Source organism: Hibiscus syriacus, unplaced genomic scaffold, assembly GCF_006381635.1.
Source record: "Hibiscus syriacus cultivar Baekdansim isolate YM2019G1 unplaced genomic scaffold, ASM638163v2 tig00116945_pilon, whole genome shotgun sequence".
Lineage (NCBI taxonomy): Eukaryota > Viridiplantae > Streptophyta > Magnoliopsida > Malvales > Malvaceae > Hibiscus > Hibiscus syriacus.
In genome coordinates this window covers 252,813-268,889 of record NW_024063480.1, presented here as the reverse complement: position 1 = coordinate 268,889, position 16,077 = coordinate 252,813, and the positions used below count along the sequence as shown (strand labels likewise).

At 34.0% G+C, this 16,077-nt stretch overlaps 1 protein-coding gene across 1 annotated transcript; it reads right to left on the bottom strand.

The window, feature by feature from the left end:
• Positions 1–12,360: 12,360 nt before the first annotated feature.
• Positions 12,361–13,428, bottom strand: LOC120188497 (BURP domain-containing protein 17-like). Its single transcript, XM_039191907.1, has 2 exons — positions 13,363–13,428; positions 12,361–13,207 (listed from the first exon to the last, which is right to left on the bottom strand). Exons 1-2 carry the CDS (start codon positions 13,411–13,413, stop codon positions 12,380–12,382), a joined length of 879 nt encoding a protein of 292 aa, XP_039047838.1. The 5' UTR covers positions 13,414–13,428; the 3' UTR covers positions 12,361–12,379.
• Between the last annotated feature and the right edge of the window lie 2,649 nt (positions 13,429–16,077).

Below are 16,077 nucleotides of genomic sequence, written 5' to 3'. Positions count from 1 at the left end.
GGCTCAAAATAATATGCATGCATACACTTAAAATAAATCTAAATTAACCTAAAATATTAAACAATGGACTAAAATAAAAAAGTTAAACAACATGTTCATTTTCATAAAAAATCCATTTTCATGTACTGCAATCATAATATAACCCAAAATATTGCATAGGACTAAATTGCAGGTTTCCCAAATTACATATCCAATGTATAAACAACATCAAAATAGCCCTAACATGATTCTGGATTAAAATGTAACACGCTGGAAATTACGAGGCGAAATTAACATTACAATAAAGTTGGATTTAGGGACCAACATGCAACGGGTTGAACTTACTGGACCTCACACACGATTAACCCAACCATCCCAAAACACAGACAGCTCCCACCCCGCAAAACGCAACCGTTTCACACCCTCGCGAGACTACGCCGTTTTGGCGTCTCAATATGTAGAATATTAGGGTAAAATTTTAAGCCCTAACTCATTTTTCCTCTTAACCCTGGCCGGATACCCCGCCGTTTCCTCTCAAATCCCTCTCTTCTCTCTTCGCTTAACCCTACGCGAAAGTCGAGCCTCCGTCGCCTCCGCCGTAGCAACTGCCATGGTTGCTACCTCCATACGGCCCCGACGAGAACACCTCTCCGAAAAAAACCCAAAACCAAAGGGGCTAAACTAAACCCTTACCTTACTGCTAAACCACGCGACCCTAGCCCCGTTACCCGGTCGAACTATGACCAATCCTGTACTGAACCCTTCAAATCCCTAAAGCCCGAGACCTAAAACCAACATGCACGACTCGAAATCAATGGGAGATGAAAAGTTTTACCTTCTCACAGACGGGGTATGGATTCCTAGTGACGAAAGCTACTGGATCGGAAGGGTAAGTCTCTTTTGCTTTCGTTTTGTTCTCTGGTTGTTGATGAATGATCTTCTGGGTATTTCCTTTGTGTGTTCTTTTGGGTTGTATTTTGTTTTTTTATGTTTGAGAAATTTTCGTTTTTATTTTTTTTTGTTCTTCTCTGTTGCTGATGACCCCCCCTTTTGATGATAACTGTTGATAAAAAGACCCTCTTTTCTTGCGTTTTGTTTTATATTTTTGTCTTTGTGCTCTGTCTCTTGTTTGGTGTGCTTGCAGGTCACGGGTGCGAGCTGGTCACGGGCTTCAGGGAGGACTCTGTGAGTCTGCGCAGTCGGTGGAAGCTGACTGGTGGAGACGAACGGTCGACAGAGGCTCATTCTGGACGTGGAAGGCGGCGCTGGGCATAGGGCAAAAACCCTAATGGTCCTTTAATCTGGACCGTTGGATTAGGAGCAGATCCAACAGTCCAGGGTGAGCGGCGGCTGGAACCAGAAGTTGAAAACCCTAACGGGTTTTAGGGTTCTCTTATACTTGGGCTTGTTTGGTCTGGCCCGTTTTAGTTGTAACTCTGGTGTAGGCCCTGTAATAGTAAAAATAAATATACTTAGTCCATGTTATAAATTATTATTATTTTTTATTGCAATTTTATGTCATATATTTTCATGTTAATAACTAACAAATACCAAACTTATGCTAATAACCCTAATAACGATAATAGTAAAACCCAATTAAAATTAAATAACGCCCCGGACAAATCGAGCATCTACAACACTTTCACTGCACAATCACATGGCTGACATTATGAAACTTAACATTATTGGGGGTAACATTATGAAACCCCACACTTAATAAATTATTATGAAACCCCACACTTAATAAATTTGCCCATTAGATTATTTATAGGTTAAGTCAATTACAAGTCAAGTTCATAACATGTCAGTCAAGTTCATAACAGGGTAGGCAGGTTGGATAATATCATTTATTTACCATGTTAATCTCGGGTTCATGTTCATATAAGTCGGATGCAGGTTGGGTTTGGTTATTATATTATCGGTTCAATTCGGGTTCATGTCATTATCAGATTGAGTGTAAATCCACAATTTTCAAGTTTAAATCGAGTTCATGTAAACCTCAGTTCGAATACGAATTGATTTTAGATCACCACCACCTAACTCACAAACAATTTTAATTTAAATCATTTCCGGTCAATTTTATAAACCGGATCTAACTTTTTACATTCCTAGATGAAACGAGAGATCAATCTCCTTAACTTTTCACTTTAAATAAAATTCAAAGATGGTTCTTCTTAAAGGAAGAGAGTTATAATGCCTCCGAAAATCCCAATCTCTAGTCCCGGCATGCAATCCCACACCGTCTATCATTTACAATCACATCTCTAGTCCCGACATGCAATCCCATACCGTCTCTCAGCCACAATCACATCTCTAGTCCCGGCATGCAATCCCATATTGTCTCTCAGTAACAATCACTTACTGTCACTGCACAATCGTCGATGTAATTTACCCTAAAATTTGAATGGTTGAAGGGATACCGTTGGTGAGAGAAAGAACATATCTCCAAAATAAAATACATTTTGCAATAGGTGAGATAGATTAGGGTTCAAGAAATTTGAATATTTTAGAAAGATTTTATTATTTTAAAGAGATTCTATTAATATACTAATCTAATGAATCAAATGAGGAGATCAAAATAAATCTTATGATAATATATAAAATTCATCGATCATTATTGTGGCGTGATTTTATATTATACATCATAATATTGTTATAATAGATTAATTGAAGAACTTGAAAACAAAACCACGACAGAGAGGTGAGGGGTGTTTGATCCCCCTAGCTCATGTCCACAGCCCATATATATCATTTAAAATTGGTCCTCATAAAAGAGATGTATATATATCAGTTTCTAATGATTATAATATATCATTCACTTGCCATTTTGGTAAGTCCATCATATTTAAGAAATTATTGAAAAACGTAGTGACAAATCTAAAAATATTTATGAAAATGTGTATATATGTATTAATAATACAAAATTTTCGTATGTGGTGGACATTAATAAAATCCAAGGAAAAACATAAATGATAAAATAAATAACTAATCGAAGAAAATGTAAATTTCACTAAAGGGAAAGTTAGAAGTTTGAATGTTTTTGCAAGTACTTTTACCAATTGTTTATTTTGATTTCTTTTCTCGGTAAAATATTTATTAATAAATTATAGTCTAAAGTTGTGTGTTTCTTTAAAAAACTTCTTAATTCTAGATAAAGAAAAAAAATACAACACAACTAGACTACGCATATTACAACCATATGTGATTCTGCCCCCAATGAAACGCAATCCTCGACCATAATATTCTCGATGCAAATTTTTCACAACTAGACTACGCATATTACAACCATATGTGATTCAACACAACTTTGGATCATCAGATTAGATTTGTATACGTGATTTGCGTACGTGGATAGTTTTCTCACGTTGCTTGATTCTGATTAGTGATTTGTCGATGGTCTTTTAATAGCTTGATCTCCTTTTGTGGTTTGCTTACTGATACGATCATATATTCGTATATATTTTTCGTTCGTGTTTATTTGATTAGGTTTTTTAATATTTTTCTTGTATGATCATTGTGTAACCTTAAGTGACTAGCTTCTTGTGTTAATGATTATAATAAAATATCTTATTACGTGTTTAGTTTATAATTATAATGGTAAACTTTTATTATAATTTTGAATATATATTATTTTTAATAAAATTAATTGTTTTTATAAAAAAACTAATTAATCATTGAGTAATATTGTATATGCAATTTCGATTTATCTTCCCACGTATCTGAGTCCTGCATGCAATCCCCGTACTCCCACTGCACAATCACATGTCTGACATTATGAAACTTAGCATTATTGGTGTTAAAGTAATAAAAAAAGAAGCAACAAAGTTGCCTTGATTTCCTTTATTAGTTAATACTTTCCAAAAATTATTATCAAATTAATTATTTATTAGATAGTATTGGATCTGATCAGCATTAAAAAAATTATTAAATTAAGATAGTATTGTAGCTTGATTTTATATTATACATCATAATATTGTTATAATCGATTAATTGAAGAACTTGAAAACAAAACCACAACAGAGAGGTGAGGGGTGTTTGATCCCCTAGCTCATGTCCACAGCCCATATATATCATTTAAAATTGGTCCTCATAAAAAATATGTATATAAATTAGTTTCTAATATATCATTCACTTGCCATTTTGGTAAGTCCATCATATTTAAGAAAATATTGAAAAAATGTAGTGACATATCTAAAAATATTTATGAAGATGTGTACATATGTATTAATAACACAAAATTTTCGTATGTGGTGGACATAGATAAAATCCAAGAAAAAACATAAATAATAAAATAAATAACTAATCGAAGAAAATGTAAAATTCAATAGGTGTCCACACTAAACTAAGGGTGGATCTGTCGCTAAAGGGAATGTTAGAGGTTTGAATGTCTTTGCAAGTACTTTTACCAACGGTTTATTTTGATTTTTTTTCTCGGTAAAATATTTATTAATAAACTATATTTTAAAGCTGTGTGTTTCGTTAAAAACCTCCTTAATTCTAGATAGAGGGAAAAAATACAACAAAACTAGATTACGCACATTACAACCATATGTGATTCTGCACCCAATGAAACGCAATCCTCGACCATAATATTCTCGATGCAACACAACCTAAACACAAAACAAAACAAATCTACCGCGTAAGATTAAAACAATTTACCACTATACTTTAAAAATCTCCGATCTTGGCATACTAATCTTCACTAGATGATCGATCATTCCATTTTGAGCTCTTGACACATACATAAATGTGCTAATGAGATTTATAAACAATTCAATAATTCATTTATAAACATTCTAACAATTGAATGATTCATAACTATAATTTATTTTAAAAATATTAATATAATATAATTTTAATAATTATTAAAATAATAACACTTTTATCTTGTCTTTTTTATCCTCTTTTTTTTTGGTTATGTTATGTTTGGCTGCTCCAACAATGGGATTTAGCTTGATTAATTTGTGAATAGATACTCCAACAATGGAGCTCAATTTGGTGGATGCAATGTGCCATATCAAAAGAATAATTGCTTGATTCTAAGTATGGTATGTCGTTCAATGTCCTTGAAGCATGAATCATGCTCAACAGACCAAGCAATTTTGTTTTGAGAGGAAATCTCCAAATATGGAGTTAAAGGTTGTAGGATTCTTTGATTCTTTAAAGTTTAGAATATTATAGCCTGTAAGAGTAGGGAAGTTAAATGTCGATAAGCGTTGTAGGCTTCTTTAATTTCTTTTTAAAGTTTAGATATGATGCAAGGATTGTAGGCTTTTTTGGTTTCTTTAAAGTTACAGTATGATATAAGGATTCCAGTATTTGTTCGGCATTTTTAATCTTAAAACATTCTTTCCTCTATTTTTCTGACATTGCGGTGTTGGAATTAGGGCCGTAAATGAGACGAGACAGATCGTGAGCTATTCGGGATCGACTCGATCAAGGCTCGATAAATACTCGGATCGAATGGACTCGACTCGAATTCTTAACGAGCCGAAACGAGCTACTTGATACTCGACTCGAAAAGGTCGTGAGCAGCTCGAAAATATAATATATAAGATTATATATTTTAAAAATTATTAAAAAAATTAATATTTACGTATTGATTTTTTTTAAAGAGAATACATTAAGATTTTTATGCATTTAAAGTTCAGGTTCGAGTTCGAGACTTCAATCGAGTTAAGTTTAAGAAATTTTTTCTTCATTTCGAGCCTTTTCGAGCAGCTGACGAGCTTCAGTTCAGGATTTCGAGTTCGAGTCGAGCTTGAAAATTTTAAGCTCGCGAGTTTTCGAGTCGAGTCGAACTCAATTTCAGAGTTTTCGAATCGAGTCGAGCTCAGCAGTACTCGAGCTCGACTCGTCTCGTTTACACCCCTAGTTGAAATGACAGTTGAATAATTTGCTATTCACAGCAATGTCGTTGCTTTCTATACAATAATTTGTATGGTCAGATCAGGATATCACCTTTCAGGTACTGCCTCTATTTAACTCGATTCTCAATTTCTCATATGAGTGGCATGCAGCCATACAGATATTCATGCAAATGGTTGGAAAAATAGGAGATCTTGAGGGAACAATGCCTACATGTACAAATTGTAAAGCATCGAAGAAACTAATTCTTTTATGCTTAACTATAATTTATTTTAAAAAATTATTAATATAATGTAATTTTAATAATTATTAAAATAATAACACTTTTACCTTGACTGGTCTCCTCTTAATATTTTATTGGTAATATATTTCAAATCTCGAGAGAGAAATGTCTCCTCTGCATGCAAACCCCACACTTTCACTGCACAATCACATGGCTGACATTATGAAACTTAACATTATTGGGGGTAACATTATGAAACCCCACACTTAATAAATTATTATGAAACCCCACACTTAATAAATTTGATCGTTGGATTATTTATAGGTTAAGTCAATTACAAGTCAAGTTCATAACAGGTCAGACATGTTAGATCATATCATTTATTTATCAGGTTAATCTCGATTTCATATTAATATAAGTCGAATGCAAGTTGGGTTTGATTATTAAATTATCGGTTTAATTCGAGTTTATTCATTCTCAGATTGAGTGTAAATTCATAATTTTCAAGTTTAACTCAGGTTCATATAAACCTCAGTTCGAATACGAATTGATTTTAGATCACCACCACCTAAATCACACACAATTTTAATTTAAATCATTTCCGGTCAATTTTATAAACCGGATCTAACTTTTTACATTCCTAGATGAAACGAGAGATCAATATCCTTAACTTTTCACTTTAAATAAAGAGAAAATCGCCTCAGTGACCAAAAATGCCTTATAATATACGATTTTAACCAACTTTTTTTGGATTTGCCAAAATGACCAACAAAATCGCAACGCGAAATAAAAATCGCAACGCGATCCCCAGAATCACAAATCAATTTCCAAAATCGCAACGCGATTCTTGACAATCGCAATGCGATTTTCATATTCGCATTGCGATTTTCCATAATCGCAACGCGAATATGAAAATCGCAACGCGAACACATAAATCGCAACGCGTATCCGTAAATCGCAACGTGTATCCGTAAATCGCAACGCGTATCCGTAAATCGCAATGCGTATCCGTATATCGCAACGCGTATCCGTAAATCGCAACGATAATCCGTAAATCGCAACGAGAATCTGTAAATCGCAACGATAATCCGTAAATCGCAACGAGAATCTGTAAATCACAACACTGAAATTTTGGGTATATAACTACGCAACAGCAGCAAATCATAAACTAAATCCCTAAATCGCAACTCATTCCATCTCCATCTATCACTCTCTCCGGCGACATCCGTTCCTATATCCAACGACATCCTTCCCAATCCGGCAACAGGTTTTAGTTTCGCAGCTCGTCTGTTTAGTAAATTAATTTACAACCATGAAATCATCTAATGTTGATCATGTTTGGATAGATTTGTGTTTTGGAGGGTCATTGGATAATGTTCATGGTGTTTTACAATATATGCCTTTACCCATGAATCTTCAACTAAAATTGTCTTTACAAAAGTTAACTTATGAAACTCTAATGCTACGTGTTTCAAATAAATTGAATTTAGAGCCCCTAAGTGGATTTAGGCTATCTTATCAGAAATTGTAAAGTTTATTTGTTAACCGACAATGAAGATGTTGAACGATTCATTGCTTACATTAGTGTTTCACAAGATGATGTTACATTGTATGTTGTTGAACCTAGAAGTAGTATTGTTGGGTCAGTAGCGGGTAGTAATCAACTAAGTTTTTCTCAAAACCCACAACCTTTCTCTAATCCAAATCCCAATCAACTTTCAGCACCAAATTCCGGTTTTCGTATTGACTCAGGCCAACCATTTTGACTTAACCAACTCTTGTTATTCAGTTGTTATCACTTATTAGGCATGCATTTGACTATCGCAACACGGAAATTACAATCGCAACGAGAGAATCGCAATGCGAAATGAAAATCCCAACAAGAAAATCGCAATGCGGAAATGAAAATCGCAATGCGAAATGAAAATCGCAATGCGAAATGAAAATCGCAACGAGAGAATCACAATGCGAAATGAAAATCGCAATGCGAAATGAAAATCGCAACGAGAGAATCGCAATGCGAAATGAAAATCGCAATGCGAAATGAAAATCGCAACGAGAGAATCGCAATGCGGAAATGAAAATCGCAATGCGAAATGAAATCGCATTGCGATTCTCTCGTTGCGATTTTCATTTCCGCATTGCGATTTTCATTTCGCATTGCGATTCTCTCGTTGCGATTTTCATTTCCGCATTGCGATTTTCATTTCGCATTGCGATTCTCTCGTTGCGATTTTCATTTCGCATTGCGATTTTCATTTCAACATAATGCAGATTGAAATCAACAAAATCAACCATTACATTTCAATCAATTAAACAAGCACAAATAAGAATTATGTTCGCATCAATTACACAAATCAACTTTTACAAATCATCTTTTACAAATCAATTAAACAATCAAAAAATAAGCAATAATTCTTATTTCCAATCATCTACTATTGAATCAACTTTTACAAATCAATTAAACAATCAAAAACAATCAATTAAACTATTGAATCAACTTTTGCAGCCATACATCATTTTCACGCAGTTCACTTCTGAGATTAACCTGCAGAAACCAAACATTTGCTCAAACAACACTTTCTACACATTTAAAACCTACAAACAGCAAATTATTCTATTCTAGGTACTTAACCAAACATTTTCAAACCAAAAGTCTATAAACTTACCAATTGTTTATGGACATTTTATAACGCGGATGCAGGTAGGCAGCGTCTCGTATATATCGATTTAGCCATATAATACCGAAACCACAAGCCTACTGCAGCTCTATCTCTATCGGTGGGAGGTAGATACTTGGTGCTTCCCGTCGTCAAACGCTCCAACGCCAAGCATACGAGAGGACCACAATCTCCTCTGGCTCCTCCCGTTTGTTGTGGCGCGGTCTCGTCTCTAATAACTATAATATTGAGCTTCTTTGGCTTCTTGTTTCCAGAACGAGTCAATAATTGATCGCATCCAAGAATTTAGCCAAATGAGAGCTCCATCCCTTAATAATCTCTCTTAAATCAGCCAATGATATGTAATTTATCATGCTGTCATACACTATTGTCTTAAGGGATGGGAGCTGAAGCTCGACGAGAATCCAATGTTTACATTCCAAAACAGGGATAAACACCTGCAATCATAAGTAATAATTCATTCATTTGCGCACTTATTTCATAAAACCTTTAAACTCAATCTAAAAAAATACTAACCTTATCGACCTCCCACCATGCAGGATAAAGTTTAGCTTGTCCATTGCCCAAATCAAATGATTCATCTCGTGCATTCTTCAAGTGAACGGCGTTAAAAGAAGTCGGCATAATTGTATATCGTATATTTTTATTTTTCTTAAGTTTTCTTATTATTAGAAGACGTGTCACCCACGCATCGATATGCTGTTTTACAAAAAAAGACATATATTAGTGACTTACATAAATTTAAAAAAAAAATTAATCAAATTGAAATATAAGAAAAATATAAGACTTACCCCCCATCGAAATAGCCATTGTCTTCGACCCCTAATAATACGCCCCACCAAGACCGATCAAGCAACAAATAGATATCATCGGTGAGCTTGCATATGTCAGTGAAACACCCCTGGCTCCGCTCATGTAGATAAAAATCAACTGCGGTCTTAGCCCAAAGGGTGTTATCCAGAATTGTGTCCGGTAGTTGTTTCCTCTCCTCTTCAGATACCGGTATGGTACTGGCCGGTAACTCATACGAGAGCCAACTTGAATCCATCATGTCCGGCACGTCAGAGGGTTTCTCAAGAAGCCTACATATGACGCCATGTGAATCGGGCTCTTGAATGGTGGGAGGGACCTCTTCAATGATGACAGTGACCTCTTCAAATAGTTTATTCTTGAAACTAAAATTTGCAACACTGTTTTGTCTTTTGGTTGAAATGAAAATCGCAACGAGAGAATGACTGTCGCAACGAGAGAAATGAAAATCGCAACGAGAGAATCGCAACGCGAAATGAAAATCGCAACGCGAAATGAAAATCGCAATGCGATTTTGGTTTCGCGTGCGATTCTCTCGTTGCGATTTCATTTCGCGTTGCGATTCTCTCATTGCGATTTTTTTTTCTCGTTGCATATAGTCATTTTCACGTTGCGATTTTCATTTATCTCGTTGCGACTCTTCTGCAAATTGAAACTTGAATGGATTGCATTACTTCAACCAAAAGACAGAACAAAGACAAAGACAAATACTACTTAAAATCGCAACGAGAGAATAGCAACGCGAAATGAAAATCGCAACGAGAGAATCGTAACGCGAAATGAAATCTAAGTGAAATGGTTAATCTATTATTGAAATGACCAGTAAACTTATCATCAGTTTCAATATGAAAAACCTACAATAATGCAAAATTTCAAAATAAAAATAATTAAAAAACTAACCCTCGAGGTTGATTTTCCATTTCTGATATTGTGAGGGATTTCTGACCGTGAATGGTTGTGAGGGATTTCGCCGGAGATGGGGACGGAAATCTTCGAGATGGGGACGGATTTCGCCGTAGAGAGTGAGAGATGGAGATGGGACTGAGTTTTGATTTTAGGTTTTAGGTTATGAGTTGCGATTACGGGATTTTGTCTTATATTCGTTTTTGTAATTTGAAAATAAAATACGCGTAGCGAAAATAAAAATACGCGTAGCGAATCGCGTTGCGATTGGCGCTTTACGCGTTGCGATACGGATCGCGTTGCGATTTATTGCGATACGCGTTGCGATATACGGATGCGAATATGAAAATCGCATTGCGATTGTCAAGAATCGCGTTGCGATTTTGGAAACTGATTTGCGATTCTGGGGATCGCGTTGCGATTTTTATTTCGCGTGCGATTTTGTTGGTCATTTTGGCAAATCCAAAAAAAGTTCACTTAGGCGATTTTCTCTTAAATAAATTCAAAGATGGTTCTTCTTAAAGGAAGAGAGTTATAATGCCTCCGAAAATCCCAATCTATAGTCCCGGCATGCAATCCCACACCGTCTATCATTTACAATCACATCTCTGATCCCGACATGCAATCCTATACTGTCTCTCAGCCACAATCACATCTCTAGTCCGGCATGCAATCGCATACTGTCTCTCAGTCACAATCACTTACTGTCACTGTTTACCCTAAAATTTATCTTCCCCAAATCCCCATCTCTTAGATCACATGCAATTCCCATACTCATTATTGCAGAAAAAATAATAAGGGTAAATCGTTTAAAAGTTATCTTTTATTTTTATTTTATCTTATTTGATTCCCGAAATTTGAAAAGTTATATTTCAATATTCATATCATTAATTTATTTTACGTATTCGTTATCGAAACTAAATTACTAAATAATATCTTTAATTTTATTTTCTCTAAAATAGCACTTAAAAATTTATAATTCTTAAATAATATCTATTTATAATTTATAATTCTTAAAAGTTATTTCTATGTGACATCACCTTTTGAAATGTTCTTTCTTAAAGAAGCGTTTTTCTTACATGATAGACTCATAATGACATTAACATTTGGAAACAACTCATGTGACCTACCATATAAGCAAATGCTCTTCTTTGAGGAAAAACCTTTTGGAAGACGTTACGCCTTCATCCTATGCAATAGAAATGAGTGTTATTTTTAAAATAACTTTTAATATTATTTTAATAAAATAAAATAAAAAGATGGTATTTTAATAAATTTGCCCGTTGTCTATCGTTTCAATTATTTATGGTTCAGATATGCATTAAAAAAATCAATTAATGATCGAGTAATATTTTATATGCAATTTCCATTCCGATTTATCTTCCTCCCAAATCCCAGCTCTTTGTCCCTGCATGCAATCCACGTACTCTCACTGCTTGTCACATGTAATTGTAAACTGGATTTTACTTGCATCTTATGAGGGTCTTTAAAATTCATGAGGAATCACATGCATTCGGACAGTGATTTGATACATTTATTATGTTACAAGTTTCAGTATATCACATTTAATGAATATGTTGGGCTTACGAGTCTGAGTAACCTAAGCATCTTAGACTTTAGTTTGAGTACTCATGGTAGAAACACTTAGTGAACTATTATTTTATGAAGTCAAGTAATCTAAGCATTAGTGTGTGCTAGTTAATTAAGTGTTAGATCTCTTTAATTTATAAAACTATTGAATAGATTAAATCTTACAAGTATTTCTGAAGGACTGTTTAATTAATAAGAGAAATGATCATCCAAATTTCTCTTCAATTATTGATTAACTAAGAAGAGATTAACTCACAGGTGAAGTAGTTCTTGTTTTGATTTGATTCCCATGCATCTCACATAATTTTACTATTATCAGTTTGTTCTACTTGGGAACAAGTACAACAGCGAGATCGTAAGCGGGGAAGAAGTGGCAAGCTTCGGTGGTTCCTCGCTCAACCCCAAGTTGACGAAAAGCGAAATAATTACGATTCCATTTAGTGGTATCCATGTGACAAACTAAAACCGCATCCACCAAATCGCCATTTTCACCCCTCAGGATTACCTTGAACATTCTGTTGGTCGTGTCTATCAGTATATGGCAATAGAACACCGGATAAGGATACGGTAAGTTATGGCACGGTAGTGATTTTGCAGATGTTTTCTCTTTCAGTTCAAAAACAGTGTAGTTTTGGATAAGTGGACTTGAGTTTGAACTTGCAGAAGTTTTGAGGATTTCGAATCGGACGTCTGATCCGAAGTAGCCGCCGACGAAATCGATGAGGGAATCGACTGAAGTAATACATGCTTTGTACTCTCCCGGTCGTTCAGTCTCGCAAGCGGTAAGTGTTTTTTCGATTCCTAAAGCTTGTGGGGAAGCAGGGGGGATAGAGAAGAAGCGGAGGAGGAAAGGAAGTGCCTTTAATGAGAAAGGAAGGGAAGTCGGAGTTTTTCTGGGCAAAGTGCGTGAAGGGTCTGTTTCTTTTAAGTGAGGAAAGTTGACGGGGATTGTTTTCCCAACTTGGACATCTTTCATCAAGAAGAAGACCTTAAAGCCAGGGTCCTTCCCCACCTCCTCCCTTCCCATCCGCATCATCATCCCCATACTCATGCCGGAGTTTGACGGTGCGGATTCGCCGGCTTCTTCTTTTCCATCCATGGTGGGGAGTCGCAGAACATTACCATGACTTCCTGCTACATTTCCGGGAGCAAGCTGCAAAAAATTAGAATCAATAATCGTCTAATTAAGATTAGGGAGGTTTTTAACGAGTATAATAACAATGACAAAAAATTTATTAAATAAATGAATTACCGTGATCAACAGCAAAAATGAATCAAAGATAAAGAGTTTATCTGGAGATGAATTACCGTGATCAAAAGCACAAGGACAAGGCTGCAAGAAACGAATTCGTTGCCCATTCTTTCTTAAAATCTATCCTACATTCACTTCTGCAGTTCTTCGTTTATAAAGACTAAAAAGAGTGCTGTCTTAGGGTCATCCCTATATTAAAAACTTGGGTAAATTATCTAAATTGTTATTAAATTATGGGCTCGATTCTATTTTGACAGTTGAACTAAAACTCTTTTCAATTTGACCATTAAACTATTGAAATGCTATTAATCAAGTCACCAATCATTAACATTTAATGTAAATGATGTTGTAACAGTTAAGGAAATTTGTACAATTATATTTTTTTATCTTTATTATTTATACATTCTATCAATGTAGTCTTAATTTTAATTTAATAAATTTAATCCACCAATTAGTTACATATGCCATAATACGAGTGGAAGACTTTTCTCTTAATTTTTATTTTATTAATCTAAAATAATGTAATTATCCAATAAGATGATAATACGTATCTCAATCTAGTCGATAAAAAACAAATGAAACAAGAAATGAGAGAAGGAAATCAAACCTAAGATACAAGGTGATTGGCTAAAGTATTAGCCGCTAGAACAAAACCATTAATTGTCTTTGTTTTGACATGTTTTACCTTATTTATGGAAATTAATGAAAGTAAAAATGAAATGTATAGATTATCTTAAGTTTAACCACAAACTCAACACTGAGTTAAGGTAGGATATTTTAAACTTTAAAATGATTATTAAATTTCATAAATATGATGTCTTACTTGTGGATATAATGTATGTTGTATGTTTTTGAATGCTAAATATAATTATTAATCAATTTGATGAATGCGTTGTAAAACATGTCTAAAGATGGTGTTAAATGACTATATATCACCACATAAACTTTAAGAATAACGTAGGACTTCAAAATAAATGTGTAAAAGGGTTTTAGATATGATTTTGAGCTCAAATCGATTATTTATGGGTTCTGATATCGATATTATTCTTACGATATCGATCTCATATAAAGTTGATAAGTGCTTTATTTGGTTAATATTTTACTTTTAAATTGCTCCTTAATCGTTGGTTTTTGTGGTTTATTTATTCGTTTTGATTCATTTTTTGTGCAGAACACTAGATTTTAGAAATTATACTAAAATGACAGAATTCTGCAGTTTTTATTTTATTTTAGAATCAAAGCTGGATTAGTGGGCATGACTTTGGGAATGACGCATATTACGAGGCGATGATGTCAACACTCTCTAGAAGGTCCAGTCAGTACTTCTAGAAGAACGAATGGATCAGCCGCACGTTTTTGCAATTTGGATTTAAATTAAACTCTTGTTTTATGATATTATTTTAAATGTTATATTTTATCTTATCTTTGTTTTTAGTATTTTAGTTTAAATAGTTTTAAGTATTTTAATTAGGATTTATTTCTTTATTTTAAGAATTATCTTTAACTTGTTTTTAGGATTTTGAAGGCTATAAACACTCTATCAGGGCAAGCCTAAAACACATCTCTCAACAACTCATAATTTATTCTTCTTCTTTCTAGTTTTATAAAATTCTCTATTTTCTTTTCTTTTTCAAGTTCTCATTTTTTATTTTATTTTAAGTTTTTCAAATATGCTAAGTATGACCTTTTTCATGCTTAGCTAATTTTCTTTAAAGCTGAAGGCTAAATCGATGGCTCAATTTCAAATGTGAGAATTGTAAGACACTTAAATCGCTTCAGATATCTCTCTTTGTTTCCTGGGTTTATTTTCAAATCAAAACAATTTTCAAAACCAAAAGTCGACGTTGGTCTGGATGTTTTTATGGTTAACGTGGGAGGAAGGATCGACTTATTGAAGAACATTTGACTTTATGGGAACGCACTTATCAAAATTGTTTTCTAAGAGGAAACTGAGATTGAAATCAGTTATTCGTGGAACAACATAATTCGAGTTGACAACTTTTCGAGCCTAAACGTTTTTAGATCTACAACATTGTTGTTGCTTAGATCAATTCATAAACCGATATTAAATATTGCACTTGGGTATTTGGTATACAAATCATATTCACAAGGATTTATCCTTGTATACAAGTAACCGGCGTGAATCCTGAAGTAAAGATCTATTTCGATGATCCGAGGAAACTGAGTCAAAGCTGAAAGCCTGAGGCTACTTTTCACAATAAGTCTTATTTTCAAATTCAAATTACTATTTTATTCTATTTATTATTATTATATTATTTGTCTTATCTTATTTTCAAACAGTCTTTCAAATCCCCTATTTTATCTTATTCTTATCTCACCTTTATTTTTATAATTTTATTTTTATTTATTTTTAATCTTGAATTTCATTCATATCCAAACTCTACTATTCAAAAACAAAAGATAATTAAATCAAAAACTGCATAGTCTCTGGGATCGACCCTTACTTTCCACTTACTATATTTCTTTATATTTCTTTTGGGAATAAGGAATTGTTTGATGTGAAACAACACGTGTCAAATTGGCACCGTTGCGGGGACTAACGGCAAGTACATGTTTATTTTTCTTTGTTTTTGATTTATGACCAGAAGAAACCAGGAGAATTAGTAGATCTTGACCCGGAGATCGAAGCACTAGCACGAAGAATCCACACACAAATGCTTCGAGAAAAAAGAATAAGACAAGAAGAGCATAGTTCAGAAACAAAATCAAATCCGAAGACAAACTCTGAAACAGACGCATATAATGAAGAT

Excerpts from the sequence above, each read along its gene's own strand:
- LOC120188497 (XM_039191907.1), bottom strand. The coding sequence starts at position 13,413 with ATGGGCAACGAATTCGTTTCTTGCAGCCTTGTCCTTGTGCTTTTGATC. Across the intron at positions 13,208-13,362 it reads TCCTTGTGCTTTTGATCACG|CTTGCTCCCGGAAATGTAGC; the intron begins GTAATTCATCTC and ends AATTTTTTGCAG.